A 14,310-nucleotide genomic window follows, 5' to 3' on the forward strand; every position below is an offset into this window, starting at 1 on the left:
ATTTTCTTTGTTTTCAAGAATAAATATTTTTATTAATTAATTTTGAATTTTTAGGTAATAAATAAAGTTAGATGAATTGCGGAGCGGAAAAGAGCAGAAAAGTAGTGAAAAGTCGGGAGAAATTACGCAAGGAAGCCGCGAAGAATGTTGTGCACAAGACCAAAAGGTTAGAACTGGGCTTGAAGAGGAAGAATTGTTCTTAAAGAAGATATGGGCTTGGCATATCCAAGGCCCAAAACCCTCACCCAGATCCATTTCCTATATCCATACCCGTTTCCCTTTCTATCCCTCAGATTGGACACATCTGAATCCAATGGTCGCAACATCGCCAGTACATCAAACTCTGAAGCTCCTGTCTAACACTACAGCAACTAACTCCATCTTGCGCCGTTAATTTCGTTGTATTATACAATCCAACGGTCGCTACAAGCTCTTCACGTATATCCGTTAGATCGATCTATCATGTATACATCCCACGGCTCAGCATCGCAGATCATCAAACTTTGTTATCTCCGCTTCACACCATAGTACCTAATACCTATACCCATCAACCAAACACACCCCAACCTTCTTCTCCATGGACTTTACCTCCCCCATCCCTCTGCAGAGAAACAACCACCACCTTCTCCTGCTCCGCCACCAACTCCTTCTCAACCACCACAACCACCACCATCTCTTCTCAAATCATCATACACACTCGACCCATCACCTATATCACGTTCTAATCTCTCTCAAACAACTAATTTTGCCTATTCTCTCACCTCTGAACCCTAGGAGTGAGTTGGTGAAATTAGTTGATGATATAGATCAATTGGAGGCGTGGGAAGCATCAGAAGACCGTAAGGAATCATGGGTGAGAGCTATCAAGAGTTTGCAGTGATTAGGTAAACCTAATTTCTATTTCTTATAAACCCTAATTTCATAATTTGGGGATAATTGGGGGAACATGATTGTACGTCTAATTGAAGCATGGGTTGGTTGACTGGGTTGTTATCAGTAGGTTAGGTGAACCAATTTTGGGTTTAATTGTATTTTTTTACAAACCCTAATTTTGCTGTTAATTGGGGATTTTTTGGGATTTCCATTGTATGTATAAATAGGGGTCTTTGGGTGTTGTAATGGGTTATGCCTGGATTAACCAGAGCATCAGTAGAATAGTGTAGGTTTTTTTTCAGTTTTGTTATTTCCATGAACTGTTAGCTTTGAGGGTTTATCAATCTTTTCAATTCCATGATTCTCAATTCAAATGCATTGTTAATATCAGCTGTTCAGAACTCCAACATGTATTGAATTTGAGTGTGTGATTGTTACAATTTACATCAAGCTCATGTTCATGTTTATGTTATTTTTTGTTCTTATGATTTGTTCTTAGGATAGTATCATTTGCCCTAGCCCTGCTGTGTAATAATTTGACAAAAGCCTTAGAATGTTAAACAAGTTTAGGAACACTTGAACTTAGTTTAAGCTGCAACTTCATGCTGAATTCACATACCTTTAACTAGTTGTACCTTAAAAAGACAACTAGTACTTATGAAAGAACTATAGTTGTGCTTAACATTTCAATAAGAGAATGCATAGCATGAACTAGGGTGAAATCAAACCCCTTATTTCACTGATCTTCTTAATCCACAACTTCTTTCATCTTCATTTAGTTTGTTGTTTCATGTCCTGTTAGTGTCTTGTTTAATTCTGTTAGTTCATTTCACTGTTAGTTTTCATATCCTTGTTTAGTTAGTTCACAGCTTAGAAAACAGTTTAGGAAACTTCAACTTACACACCCTAGTCCCTGTGGATTCGACCCGTATTTGCACAAGCTACAACCGACACCGTGCACTTGCGGTTATAACATGTAGGCTTCCTCTTGCTCTTATTTTTTGTCCCCTTTCAAAGCCTACCAGTGGCTGATATTTTTACCAAGTCTTTGAAGTCTAACACTTTCATTTACTTACATGGAAAGCTAGGAATGATTAGCAAAGTATATCTTGGTGTAAGGGAGGATGTTGAAGAATAAACCAAGATACTATGAAGAAGACAGAAGGGATCAACAAGTATCGTTGATACAAGTAGTATGGATCAACTATGAGAGTTGACAGAATGAGGTTGGATCAACTGGTACAGTTGACACGATGTGAATGGATCAACAAGTATTGTTGATACGGTGGTACGGTATTTAGAAGTTTACTTGGATTGCAAGTATTACTGGTTTTAAGAGTTTGTTTACGTAAGAATTGTCTAGAAGTTTCTTTGTTAGAGTTTGATTATGTTAGGAAAGTCTTTTTACTTGAGAGTCAAGTTTGTTAGTCATATAAATAAACTGTTGAGCCATGAGTCGAAATACATCAAGTAAAGTTTGTTTGAGTTTAGTTTTGTGTTCTTTCATTAAGTCTTTGATATCAGATTTTCTACAAGTTGGAAGATTTCCAAACCAAGTGGGCCTTTAAATTGTTGCAACGCTACAGATATACATGTCATTGTTTAGTTATAATTATTTAGCACGTGAGATGTTTTCTTGTTCAATCGGAGTATTATTGTTAAATATTATCTTGATCATTGGTATGAGAGGGCTCGGAAAGTTAGTGGTTTACCGAGTCATTACACTATTACTCGGATACTTTCCAATTCCTTGAAAAGGTTGTGGGGTTATGTGTGTCACCGGATGATCGAGTTTAAAGATATGAAACAATGAGCCGATGGAGGAGATTAGCGTTCTCAGGGTTTTCACCTTGGTTTTAATGCTTTTAAACAAGCGAGCTAATATGTTGCAGAGTTGAATAAGAAATGGTTCTCTTACGTTAGCAGAGGCGGAACCACAAGGCATGGATTACCATGATATGATCTTGGTATGAGCGGATTCGGAAAAGGCCTATAATGGGATAAGCACTATAATGTGATGGCCACCTATCTCCATGTACAGTAAGAAAGCTAATGCGCCGTAGTTGAAGTACAAGAAGAAATCAAATGAAATAAACCAAAAACAGAACGTTTCTTTTCTTTGTTTCTCGAATGAAAAAACCAACTCTTTTGTTATTTTGGTTATCTTGATTCCCAACCCGCCTAACACACTCTCTTCAACTTCCTCCTCTTTCTTATTATTTTCCTCCACCACAACCACAATTCATGAGATCATTTGATTCCAAAAATACTTCTCAAGTAAAAACAACAGTGCATTCATGTGTTCGTGATTGGAATCACAAAATTGATCATCTCTTACTCGCTTCCAGTTCGTCTAACATCTGAGACTCTTCATGAGCTGTTGTTCACTTTGTGGTTCTAGTCGTGCACCATTAGTATTAGGCGGCAAGTCTTCCAACAACCGGAAATATGCATGACACCTCCCATCTTTGAGTATGATATATGGACGTGGGAAAAACTGCATGTAACAAATTGTTGCCAACGTCATACCTATAATGCGTGCCTCCACCATAACCAACCACAAACTCTGAAGGTTCAATAAATTACCATACTACAAGTAAATAGTTAACCATAACATGCGCAAGAAATTAAATGGCGTAATACTGACCTAATTGATAGTAGTAGCCCCTAATCCTCTTTATGACATTTAGGCTCTTCTGATAGATGTAGATCATGCTGTTGATACGTAACGATACGTAGTATTTATCAAACCATGTTCTACGTACTTAATACACACCAATTAAAAGACGATAAAGAAGTTTGGTAGAGTGTGCGACACTTGAAGGTGGAAAAATTATCAGCATTTAGTTTACCAGTAGATGGATCCTGACATTTCACTTTGTCAATTTGTCGTTGGTGTTCAAAATCGAGAGACTCCGTTATTTTTCTCTGAACTTCGATCTCGTCTTTTTAGTCATGAGCAATTCTTGAAAGAACAAGATTCAGATTCCTTCTCTACACTAATTTCAGATCCAACAAACTCTGCTTTCTTTGTGAAGAAACAACCTTCTCCTTATATTTCTAATTTTCTAAAACATACACCTTCATTTCCATCACATGTATCACCTTCATCATCATCGTCTCCATCTTCTACACCAACTTGTCCTCCTGGTTTTCGAAAAACTGAGTTTAATCCTGCTCAAAAGCAAGTTATCGATTATGGATCAATTCCTTGCTAGATATGCCATAAACAAGGTCATCAAGGTAATCAGTGTAGATTTCGATATGCTCCTTCAAGAAACAGTTTAGCTCCTCCTCAGAAGGCTTTTCTTGGACTTGATCTTAATGCAGGGAGTGATACTTCTTCTCCTTGGTTTTCTAATGAGTTTGATTATAATGGCCAATCTCCTAATGATACTGCTTATGAGAGTGGAGGCTATTGGAGTCATACTCACTCAGGACCAGTTTGGATACCTGATTCAGGAGCTTCTAGTCACATGACAAATGATGCTTCAGTTTTACAGAATACTTCTGCTCATTCTGGCACTGAACAAGTGATGGTTGGAGATGGTAAGTTACTTCCTATATCTTTAGTAGGTTCTTCAACTTTATCTACTCCATCTAAGCAGTTTAATCTACAGAAAGTACTTTATGTTCCTCATTTGCAACACAATTTAATGTTTGTTGCTCAATTTACTAAGGAAAATAACTGTGTTTTCTTGTTCTATCCTTGGGGATATGAAATAAAGTCATTGAGGAGCAACCTTATTCTTGCTAGAGGGAGGATGCAGCATGGACTGTATCCCATAATATCTGGAAAATATACTTCAAATACTACTACTCAACAACCAACTGTTTCTCCTCATAGTACTGCCTTTATTACTTTAGCAGCTTCTTCAACTTTGTGGCATTCAAGACTAGGCCATCCTGCTCAGAAGATTCTCCATAATCTTGACACCAGTACTGCTATCAAACTATCTACAAAATGTAGTTCTATTTGTGGATCTTGTCAGTTAGCTAAGAATAAATGTTTGCCTTTTCATGATACTGGTAATAATTCTAGTCTACCTTTTTTGTTGGTTCACTGTGATATTTGGGGCCCTGCTCCTGTACAATCTCATCTAGGATACAAGTATTATATTCTGTTTGTTGATGATTGTACAAAATTTTCATGGATTTATCCAATGAAGAATAAATCAGACAGTGTTCATTGCTTTAAGTTGTTCAAGTCTCTTATTGAGAATCTGTTTACTGTTAAGATAAAACACTTTCAGTGTGATGGTGCTCTTGAGCTTTTTAAAGGACCATTTAAACATTTTCTTGATTCTAATGGTATTGCCTTAAGAATTTCATGTCCTTATCTTCATCAACAAAATGGTTCAGCAGAGAGGAAGCATAGACATGTCACAGAGATGGGGAATACTTTATCTTTTCATGCTTCTCTTCCAAAGAAGTTTTGATTTGATTCTTTTTTAACAGTTGTGTTTCTTATCAACAGACTTCCCAGTAAGCTCCTTGATTTTAAATCTCCTTATGAAATGTTATACAAGTATAGACCAGATTATTCTCTTCTCAGAGTATATGGGTGTTTATGTTATCCAAACTTGGCAGCTTATAGGAAAGATAAGCTCAGCCCAAAATCAGCTACATGTGTGTTTCTGGGATACATTATTCATCATAAGGGGTACAGATGTATGGATTTGCACACTCATAGGATATATGTCACTACTCATGTTGTTTTTGATGAAACTAAGTTTCCATTTACTGAGTCAACTGCTACTGTTGCTTCCATATCAACTGAGTCAACTGATGCTTTTGATCCCACCACAGCTGAGTCAACTGCTACTGTTGATCCCACCACAGCTGAGTCAACTGCTACTGTTGCTTCCATATCAGATGAGTCAACTACCATTGTTGATCCTACCACAGCTGAGTCAACTGCTCCTTCAGGAATGCATACAAGATCTAAGACAGGTATTCATGTTCCTAAACCTCTTCCTAAGGTTTTTGTAGCAAATAATACACTGAAACATCCTGTCTCTGTTGCACTTGCTACTTTACTTCAATCACCTTCTGAACCCAAAACTTTTAAAGAAGCAAGTAAATTACCAGTTTGGGTTAATGCCATGAAGATTGAATATACTGCTCTTCATGAGAATGACATTTTTATTCACGTTCCATATCATCCCTCTATGAATGTACTTGTCTGTAAATGGGTTTATAAGACAAAATTACATGATGATGGTACCATAAATAAACACAAATCTAGATTAGTTGCTAAGGTCTATCATCAAGTGGATGGTATTGACTTTGATGAGACTTTTAGCCCTGTAGTTAAAGCAACTACCATTAGATGTGTTTTGATCTTAGCAATCTCAAATAAGTGGAGCATGAGGCAATTGGATGTAAGCAATGCCTTTTTACATGGGCATTTAAAAGAAAAAGTTTGTATGGAGAAACCTCCTGGTTTTATTGATCCAGATCATCCTACTCATGTATGTGAACTTAAGAAATCCTTGTATGGACTTAAACAGGCTCCTTGGGCCTGGTATGACAGATTCAGTGGGTATCTTATTAAAAGTGGTTTCAAGAACTCTAGTTGTGATAGTTCCATGTTCATTTATCACAAAAATTCTGAGAGGATGATTCTCCTAGTCTATGTTGATGATATTATTCTTGTTGGTACTTCAGATTCTCTACTTACTTCCTTTATTACTTCCTTGAAGTCAGAGTTTGCAATGAAAGATCTTGGTCCTCTACACTATTTTTTGGGTATTGAAGTTGTTTTTGACTCTTCAGCTAACAAAATGCTTCTTACTTAAAATAAGTATTCCTTGCATTACTTCGAAAACATGATATGCTTGGGTGTAAACCTTGCAAAACGCCAGTTGGTTCAGGTCCAAGGGTGTCTGCTTTTGATGGACTCTATTGTCAGATGTTCCTTCTTACAGAAGCTTAGTGGGTGGTCTTCAATATTTAACTCTCACCAGGCCTGACATTAGTTTTGTAGTTAACTATGTGAGCCAATTCATGCACAGGCCTACTGATATTCATCTACAGCTGGCCAAAAGAATTCTCCGATATATTAAAGGTTCTTTAGATCAAGGAATTACTTTACAAGATGGTGATTGTTCCACTCTCACTGCTTATTGTGACAGTGACCGGGATGGATGTCCTGATACACGCAAATCTACATCAAGTTATTGTGTGTTTGTGGGTGGCAACTTAGTGTCCTGGTCTTCGAAGAAACAACACAAAATCTCTCGCTCTTCCACAGAAGCTGAGTACAGAGGTCTTGCAAATGCAGCTGCTGAAATATTGTGGCTTTCTTACTTATTTGAAGAACTATCCGTCTACTTATCTCTCCCTTGTCGTTTATACTGTGACAATCTTGGTGCAGGCAATCTCACTGCAAACCCAATTTTCCATGCCCACACAAAGCATATTGAAGTAGACTACCATATGATTCGTGATCTGGTTAGTTCTCGTTTTCTGAATGTTTCCTATATTCATACTCTCAGTCAGATCGCAGATTTATTTACCAAAGGATTGTCAAAGTCACAGTTTAGCTTATTGAAGGGAAAACTGATGCATGTTGTACGTGCATCTGTTTGAGGGGGGATGTTAGACTGAGTCAAGCATCCGTACTCTGTACGGACTACTCTCTTACTGTTAATCATAGCCACATGATTTAGTTTTTGTTACAGCTGTTACAGTCTGTCATTCACCGCCTGTAATATCAGTCACCTCCTGTAAATTTTGTTTTGTAATTGAGTCTGTGCGTCTATATAAGACTCAGTTTTGTTCTATTGTAAAGTTAACATTCATTGAATACAAACACGGTTCTTACAAGAAACAATGCATTCGACATCATCTCATACCAAACCCTCTTTAACTCTACCCAGCTTCATCAGATCACCTGCTAGCTGTAACTAGGGGTGCACATACCCTACCCATACCCGCCAACCCTACCCTACCCGCCAGTTTTTTAACCGTATCCTATCCTATCCACTATTTGGCGGGTAGGGTGGCGGGTAAAGATTTTCTTAACCGCCAGTAAACGGGTAGGGTGGCGGGTATAGACCATATCCTACCCACCCTACCTAGAAGTGCACATACCCTACTCCTACCCGCCAACCCTACCCTACCTGCCAGTTTTTTAACCGTATCCTACCCTATCCATTATTTGGCGGGTAGGATGGCGGGTAAAAATTTTCTTAACCGCTGGTAAACGGGTAGGGTGGCGGGTATAGGCCATATCCTACCCACCCTACCCGTTGTGCAGCCCTAGCTGTAACTTGTCTATAAAAGAAGACCTATGTCTTTCGTATTCGATAACACGTACAACATTAGAGTTCTTACACGAACCTAATCAGAAAGAAAATAAATAAACCCTTTTCTCAGGCATTATTAACTCTCTGTCTCAGTCATTCACTAGCTAGCTACTGAGTAACTCTTCTCCATTCCTTGTCTAGAAAAAATGCGTGCAACGTCATCTCATTAATTCAAACCCTCCTTAACATTCACCTTAATTCTTAATGAAGAGACATATCTCTTTGGTATTTGATAACACGACATTACCTACAATTCTTACACAAACCCTTCTTCAACTTTACCTTAATTCATCATCATCACAAGATATTTCCTTCATCATAATCATCACAACAAAAAAGAACTTTCTCTTTCAAACGCTAGCTTCTCGGTATATTCATTCCTTCTGTTTTTGTATACAGACAAACTGAAAATCTCATGGATTTGAAAAAGATTTACACTGGTGAGGCGAAAGATAGGATTAGTGGATTACCTGACTCACTTCTTCATCACATCCTCTCTTTCCTTGATATCAAGCATGTTGCTCGTACTTGTTTACTTTCTAAAAGATGGAAATTCATATGGACCTGTATCCCGACTCTTGCTCTTCCGTACTTCCATTGCGAACCGCTCCCATCGTCCGAAACCGATAAGTTCATGGAATTTGTGGATAGAACATTGCTTCTTCATGATGCGTCAAATATTCTAGTGTTCCGTCTCCGGATGAATGAATACATGAGTGCATATCGGATTCATTCATGGATTGAAAAGTTATAATGTCCAGGAGTTCAATCTCATGTTTGAACATGACAAGCCTTTTTTTGTTCCTCTATCTCTTTTTACATGCGAGTCACTGGTTACTTTCGGCTAAGCGTGAATTATGCTACCCATCTTCCTAGAAGTTTCTGTTTTCCAAAACTCGAGAGCCTTCATCTCTCTGGAATCCGTTTTACTGATGATTGCTGCTGGAATGAGCAACACTTTTCTAATTGCCCTGTCCTTGAAAGTTTGACTTTGGAAGACTGTACTTGGTTTGACGTGACGAATTTCTGCATATCAATTCCTACACTGAAATTTTTAGAAATTTTAAACTTGAGAGAAGATGGTTTATTTAACTTGGCATATACTGAAAATGGTTTACGAAACTGTGCTCTCAAAATTGATGCACCAAATCTAGAGTCACTTGTCTATTGTGGTAGTTTGGCGAAGGAATATGTTCTTTCCAGCTTTCAAAGACTAGAATTTGCTGAAGTTTTTCTTGGTGGATACGATGGTGAACAACCAATAGGTTATGGTGCAGCAGCAAGTAAGTTTTTTCGAGCGCTTTCACACGTACGATGTCTAGAATTATATGCTGAAACCCTAGAGGTATTCTTCTTTCTTTCTACTATCTTTGGGTTTTCATGTATTTCTTTCTACTAACAGCAACTAACTTGCCTCATGATTTGGACGAGTTGTTCCTGAAAGAAGGAAAAACCACTGATAAATCACTATTTCTATGGCTCAAAGCACTTCCTAATTTGAGGTGTCTCTCTCTTGAAGAGGCAAGTGCACTAAACTTTTGATTTTTGTTACCCATCTTTTAGAAGAAATGAAAAAATAAGTCTTTGTTTTTACTTCTTTGCTTTATAATCCCAACTCAGAGCTGCGTTGCCGACAATATTGAAGAAGAACACAGTTGCGCTGATCATATGTTGTTTGCTGCTGGATGCATCTTTCAACACCTAGAGACAGTTTACATTGGGCCTTACAGTGGGAACGGGAGGCTGATGAGATGGGTGAAACTGATATTGAAGACTGCAAATGCTTTGAAAGCTGTGATACTTCGTCTAAGAAGTGGTGATGCGATAAATAAAGAAGCACTAATGTCAGACTTACGAAGTCTTCCTAGAGCCTCCCATGGATGTGAGTTTGGGTTTATAGAGTTAGGGTACTGATTATTGAAGAAACATTTCGGTTTGTTAGTTTTCTTGTTAGCATGCATTTAAGCGTTTTATTTGTAATTCAGTCTTAATCCTCACAATTTATTATGTAGAACTGAGCTTTTGTAACAAAGATGACAACTGGTTATGGCACCGTATAAGACATTGTCATCTATGAAAATTTATTCATGTATATGTGGATAGAATATTGCATCTTCATGACTCAAGGAAGTGCAGAAGTTCTCTCGACGTGAACGCTTGTATGCCTCTCATATTCATTGATGGATCTCCGATATAAAAAGGCATGCACAATATTAAGAATGTCCTTCATGTAATTATTTGATTATAATTTACATAACCTACAATAAAATGCCAGTACCAGGTTCAGGTAATCGATAGATGCTGTTGTTGGAACGTAACAGTATGTAGTACTTATCAAACCATGCCCTACGTATTTAACACACCAACTAGAAGATGATAAGGGTGAGTGTGCGACATTGAAGGAAGAAAAATTAGCGGCATTTAGTTTACCAGTAGTTGGAGCCTGACGTTTCAAGAAATATTTGTTGAGGTAGGACAAGGAACTATTTCTGTCATGAAGTAGTTTGGCTCGTACAATAAATAAGATCAGCACCAGCTCATTGAAGCATGCAGTTCTGAGAAAGAGAAAGGCTCCTAGAAGGTAAAAAATTGGTGGTTAAGAGGGTGAATATCTAACTCCGACTCAGGTCACTAAAATTTTCCTTATTTTCCTTCGCAGATATCCACTAGCATTCTTTCCCAGTCCTTGTCTTAAAACAATGCATTTAACATCATCTCATACCAAACCCTCTTCAACTCTACCTAGCTTCACCAGATCGGATCATCCCCTAGCTGTAAACTTGTCTATAAAAGAAGACCTTTGTCCTCCGTATTCGATAACATATACAGCATTACAATTCTTATACAAACCTCATCACAAAGAAAAAAGACCATTAGACCCTATTCTCTTCAAATGCTTTTCGGTTTATCCCGTAGGTTGATATGATCGCGGTGACAGTTGGAAACAACATATTTGGTACGAGTCGGACTCGGAAAATGCAAGTGCTTCAACCTAGTGATTGCGCAGGCTGGTGTTCAAGAGGCGAGAATGTTTTTGTTTATAGTTTTCTGCTACTTGAATGTTTTTTTCAACTACTGTAATGTCTTAATTTCGATCTCAAATATCGAATTAAGTCAAATCTTTTTTGATCTGGAAGTTGAACAAAAAAACTGATTGAGTTCTGATTTGCTCAATTTGATAAAAGTCTATAGATAACAACAATACATGAGTTCATTTGATTCAAAAAAAACAACTTTGTAAAGTAATAACAACAATGCATTCATGTGTTCTTGATTGAAATCACAAAATTGATCATCTCTTACCCGCTTCCAATTCGTCTAACATCTGAGACTCATCATGTGCTGTTGTGTTAATCTGTTCCCCTCGTGGCTCTTGTCGTGCACCATTAGTACTACGCCGCAACTCTTCCAACATCCGGAAATATGCATAAGGTCCCCAACTTTGAGTATGGTATGGAGGTGGGAAAAACTGCAGGTAACAAATTGTTGCCACTATCAGACCTAGAATAGCTCCACCAAACACATCAACCCAGTGATGAAAATAGTCGTCTACAAGGGTTATGGCAACACCAGATGCAACCAGCAAAGGAAAAACAACACATAGTTTCCCAACATGACCTCTTTGGTCAAATGCAGTGATTTTGCCTGCCAAGTACAATGAAAGAAAAGTTAAGCCAGCAAATGACCATGAAGCATGACCACTTGGAAAACTTTTATATCCATCTCTAATCATACTCTCCTTTCCATGGCAAATAACATCCCCAGTTAGATCATAAAAATCTTGACCATCCGGAAAACAGCGCCAAAAGAAATCCGGCCGGGGTCTTCCGGTTGCATTCTTTGTTGCCTCTGTTAAGACTCCGGTTGCGAATACAGTGAATAAAAGACCAAGTATACCATGGTGCAGATCATAAACATCTTTCCTCCTGTAATAAAACCCAAGAAAAATAATGAGAGGTAGCACAACTGCATATAGTGGAACAACCCAGAATCTGACTGTGACTTCTTTCAAGGGAAATCTGAGATCAGTCATCATATCCCTTCCAACATACCGACGAAATGGATGAATCAGGTAAATGATAAGGTATAACACCATAAGTAGAAACAATATAATCCAATCATACAAATGTGATCTAGCAACTCTAGCTCCATGGGATCTTACAGTATGCACATTTTGATGGTGAGGGGCATCCATCAATTTGAAGAAATTTCAGTTATCCTCCTCCTACAATTACCTTAAGTTTGCAAAGAGAGAATGAGAAACAGATATCATCTGGGTCTCGACTCCAAAGTGAAAAGCTTTGTTTTATGAGGTAAGGTGCATGACAGAGTTATAAGCCTCCACCTGTTGCAGCAACTCTCCCCACATTTGACAAGTTTCACAATCTAGAAAAGATATTGCAGCATGTGTCACCTGACAATCAGGCCAAGTGTTGCCGCAATAAGTTTAAAGAATAAGAATAATTGGTTAGACTCGTGACCAAAGAGGGAAGCCACCATCCACCTCCTAGCCTAGGCTCCCAGCACTGTAAAAGCCAAAGGAGCAGAAAGGGTTGCAAGAGATGTATGGCCATAAGAAAAATATTGAGTTATTCAGCCAATTCCAACCTTCAATTATAGTACAATAGACATTTAAATACATTGATGATCTTAATTCAGAGTCTTAAAGATAATCAGAATAGCAGAAACAGAACACATTAACTAATACTACACTAATCTCAAACTAGAACCAAACTCTACTCCATAATTCTAACACCTTTAGTAGTCCCAAACATTTTTCTCCAGTGCTCCAAACCAAACCTTTTTCAGCCCAACCTTCCTGAAAAAGGAATCAATGGGTACTCAAACAAGGATTCTTAACTATAACAATTGAACAATCAGGGAAATTTTAGTAACAGCTCACCTTTGCTTAAAGTTCAGCAGTTCAAGTCTCTGCATTGTTATTTCCTCTCCTTCGGTTTCTTGGCTTCTTATTATTAGTGGATGATTCTCCTCCTCCTTCAATCACTTCACCACCACCGCCGCCGCCACCGTTATTCTTTCGACTCTCAAAATACTTCTTCAACTCCACATGATTCTTCACAAACTGCAAAAAAGAATCCACAGTCAATTTACTCTCACTCTCATCATCTTCCACAGTCTTCATAAACACATCTTTCGCTTCTCTCCACGATTCCGGCAAACTGTCCATCATAAACACAACCCTCATCTCTTGAGGTAAATTCATACCAAACCTTTCCAATTCAATCGCCACACCACACATCTTCATCACATGATCCATCACGTTATCATTCTCACCGATCTTAACATTCTTAATCTGTTCAAACAAATACATACTCCTGCCGATCGATTTCCCACCGTATAATCGAACCAATGCATCCATGATCTCCTTCGCTGTATCGTATCCGTGATCGAATACGACTATGAGATCATCTTCCAGTGTGCCCAGAATTGCGTGCCGGCAAGTGAAATCGTCCATTATCCATTTCTTGAGTTCTTCGGAATCTGGTGGTGAATCTGGTTTTGGTTGTTGGAGAACGTATGCGACTTCGATGTCGGAGAGGATGAAGTCGATTTTGGTTTTCCAGATTGGGAATTTGTCTCCGGAGCTGTTGAGTTTTCGAGTTGTGGTTAATTCTCTGTAAACGAATTCTGAAATCATGATTGATTGGATTGAGATTGGGTTTTGATGAATTGGGAGAGTGGGATTTTGAGATCAGTCTCTGTGAGACCTAATTGGATTTGGGAAAGGGGGAAATCGAGGGGCTGTGTTGTGTTAAACAAGAGCTTCTAAAGAGTAGGACGGAAATTATGGAAAGGGTAGAAAAGGAAAAAAGATGGGATGTGTCAGGCCCGCCCTAGTTAGCAATTCGGAATACGGGATATGTACGGAACGGGAAACGTTCCGTATTACACGGATTTGTAAAAATCGAAACGGTTTGGTGATACGGCAGTAATACGGAACGGCATACGTACGTGTATAATTCGATTCATAAATGTGAGTTCGGTACTGAAAAGTCGGCACACGTATAATAACAGACATTAAGAATTTATATATATAATCCTGCAAATACATAGTTCATAATACAAAACATACTTGTACATAATATATATCTTAGATTCT

The 14,310-nt window shown here is 38.2% G+C and overlaps 2 protein-coding genes across 3 annotated transcripts; one reads left to right on the plus strand and one right to left on the minus strand.

Annotated features, from left to right (window-relative positions):
* Positions 1-9,006: 9,006 nt before the first annotated feature.
* Positions 9,007-10,100, plus strand: LOC113280530 (FBD-associated F-box protein At3g52670-like). Its single transcript, XM_026529141.1, has 3 exons — positions 9,007-9,469; positions 9,589-9,707; positions 9,807-10,100. Exons 1-3 carry the CDS (start codon positions 9,007-9,009, stop codon positions 10,098-10,100), a joined length of 876 nt encoding a protein of 291 aa, XP_026384926.1.
* Positions 10,101-11,360: 1,260 nt separating this feature from the next.
* Positions 11,361-13,992, minus strand: LOC113284229 (putative lipid phosphate phosphatase 3, chloroplastic). Of its 2 annotated transcripts, XM_026533641.1 has the most exons (3): positions 13,090-13,992; positions 12,422-13,005; positions 11,361-12,112 (listed from the first exon to the last, which is right to left on the minus strand). In XM_026533641.1, exons 2-3 carry the CDS (start codon positions 12,457-12,459, stop codon positions 11,479-11,481), a joined length of 672 nt encoding a protein of 223 aa, XP_026389426.1. In that variant the 5' UTR covers positions 12,460-13,005; positions 13,090-13,992; the 3' UTR covers positions 11,361-11,478. The 2 variants fall into 2 exon arrangements, with proteins under 2 accessions (XP_026389426.1, XP_026389425.1); XM_026533640.1 differs by having other exon boundaries at positions 11,361-13,005.
* Between the last annotated feature and the right edge of the window lie 318 nt (positions 13,993-14,310).

Source organism: Papaver somniferum, chromosome 5 (assembly GCF_003573695.1).
Source record: "Papaver somniferum cultivar HN1 chromosome 5, ASM357369v1, whole genome shotgun sequence".
NCBI lineage: Eukaryota > Viridiplantae > Streptophyta > Magnoliopsida > Ranunculales > Papaveraceae > Papaver > Papaver somniferum.

Coding starts and splice junctions, on each gene's coding strand:
- LOC113280530 (XM_026529141.1), top strand. CDS start 9,007: ATGCGAGTCACTGGTTACTTTCGGCTAAGCGTGAATTATGCTACCCAT. Junction 9,470..9,588: donor AGGTTATGGTGCAGCAGCAA/GTAAGTTTTTTC, acceptor TTCTACTAACAG/CAACTAACTTGCCTCATGAT. Junction 9,708..9,806: donor GGTGTCTCTCTCTTGAAGAG/GCAAGTGCACTA, acceptor ATCCCAACTCAG/AGCTGCGTTGCCGACAATAT.
- LOC113284229 (XM_026533640.1), bottom strand. CDS start 12,381: ATGGATGCCCCTCACCATCAAAATGTGCATACTGTAAGATCCCATGGA.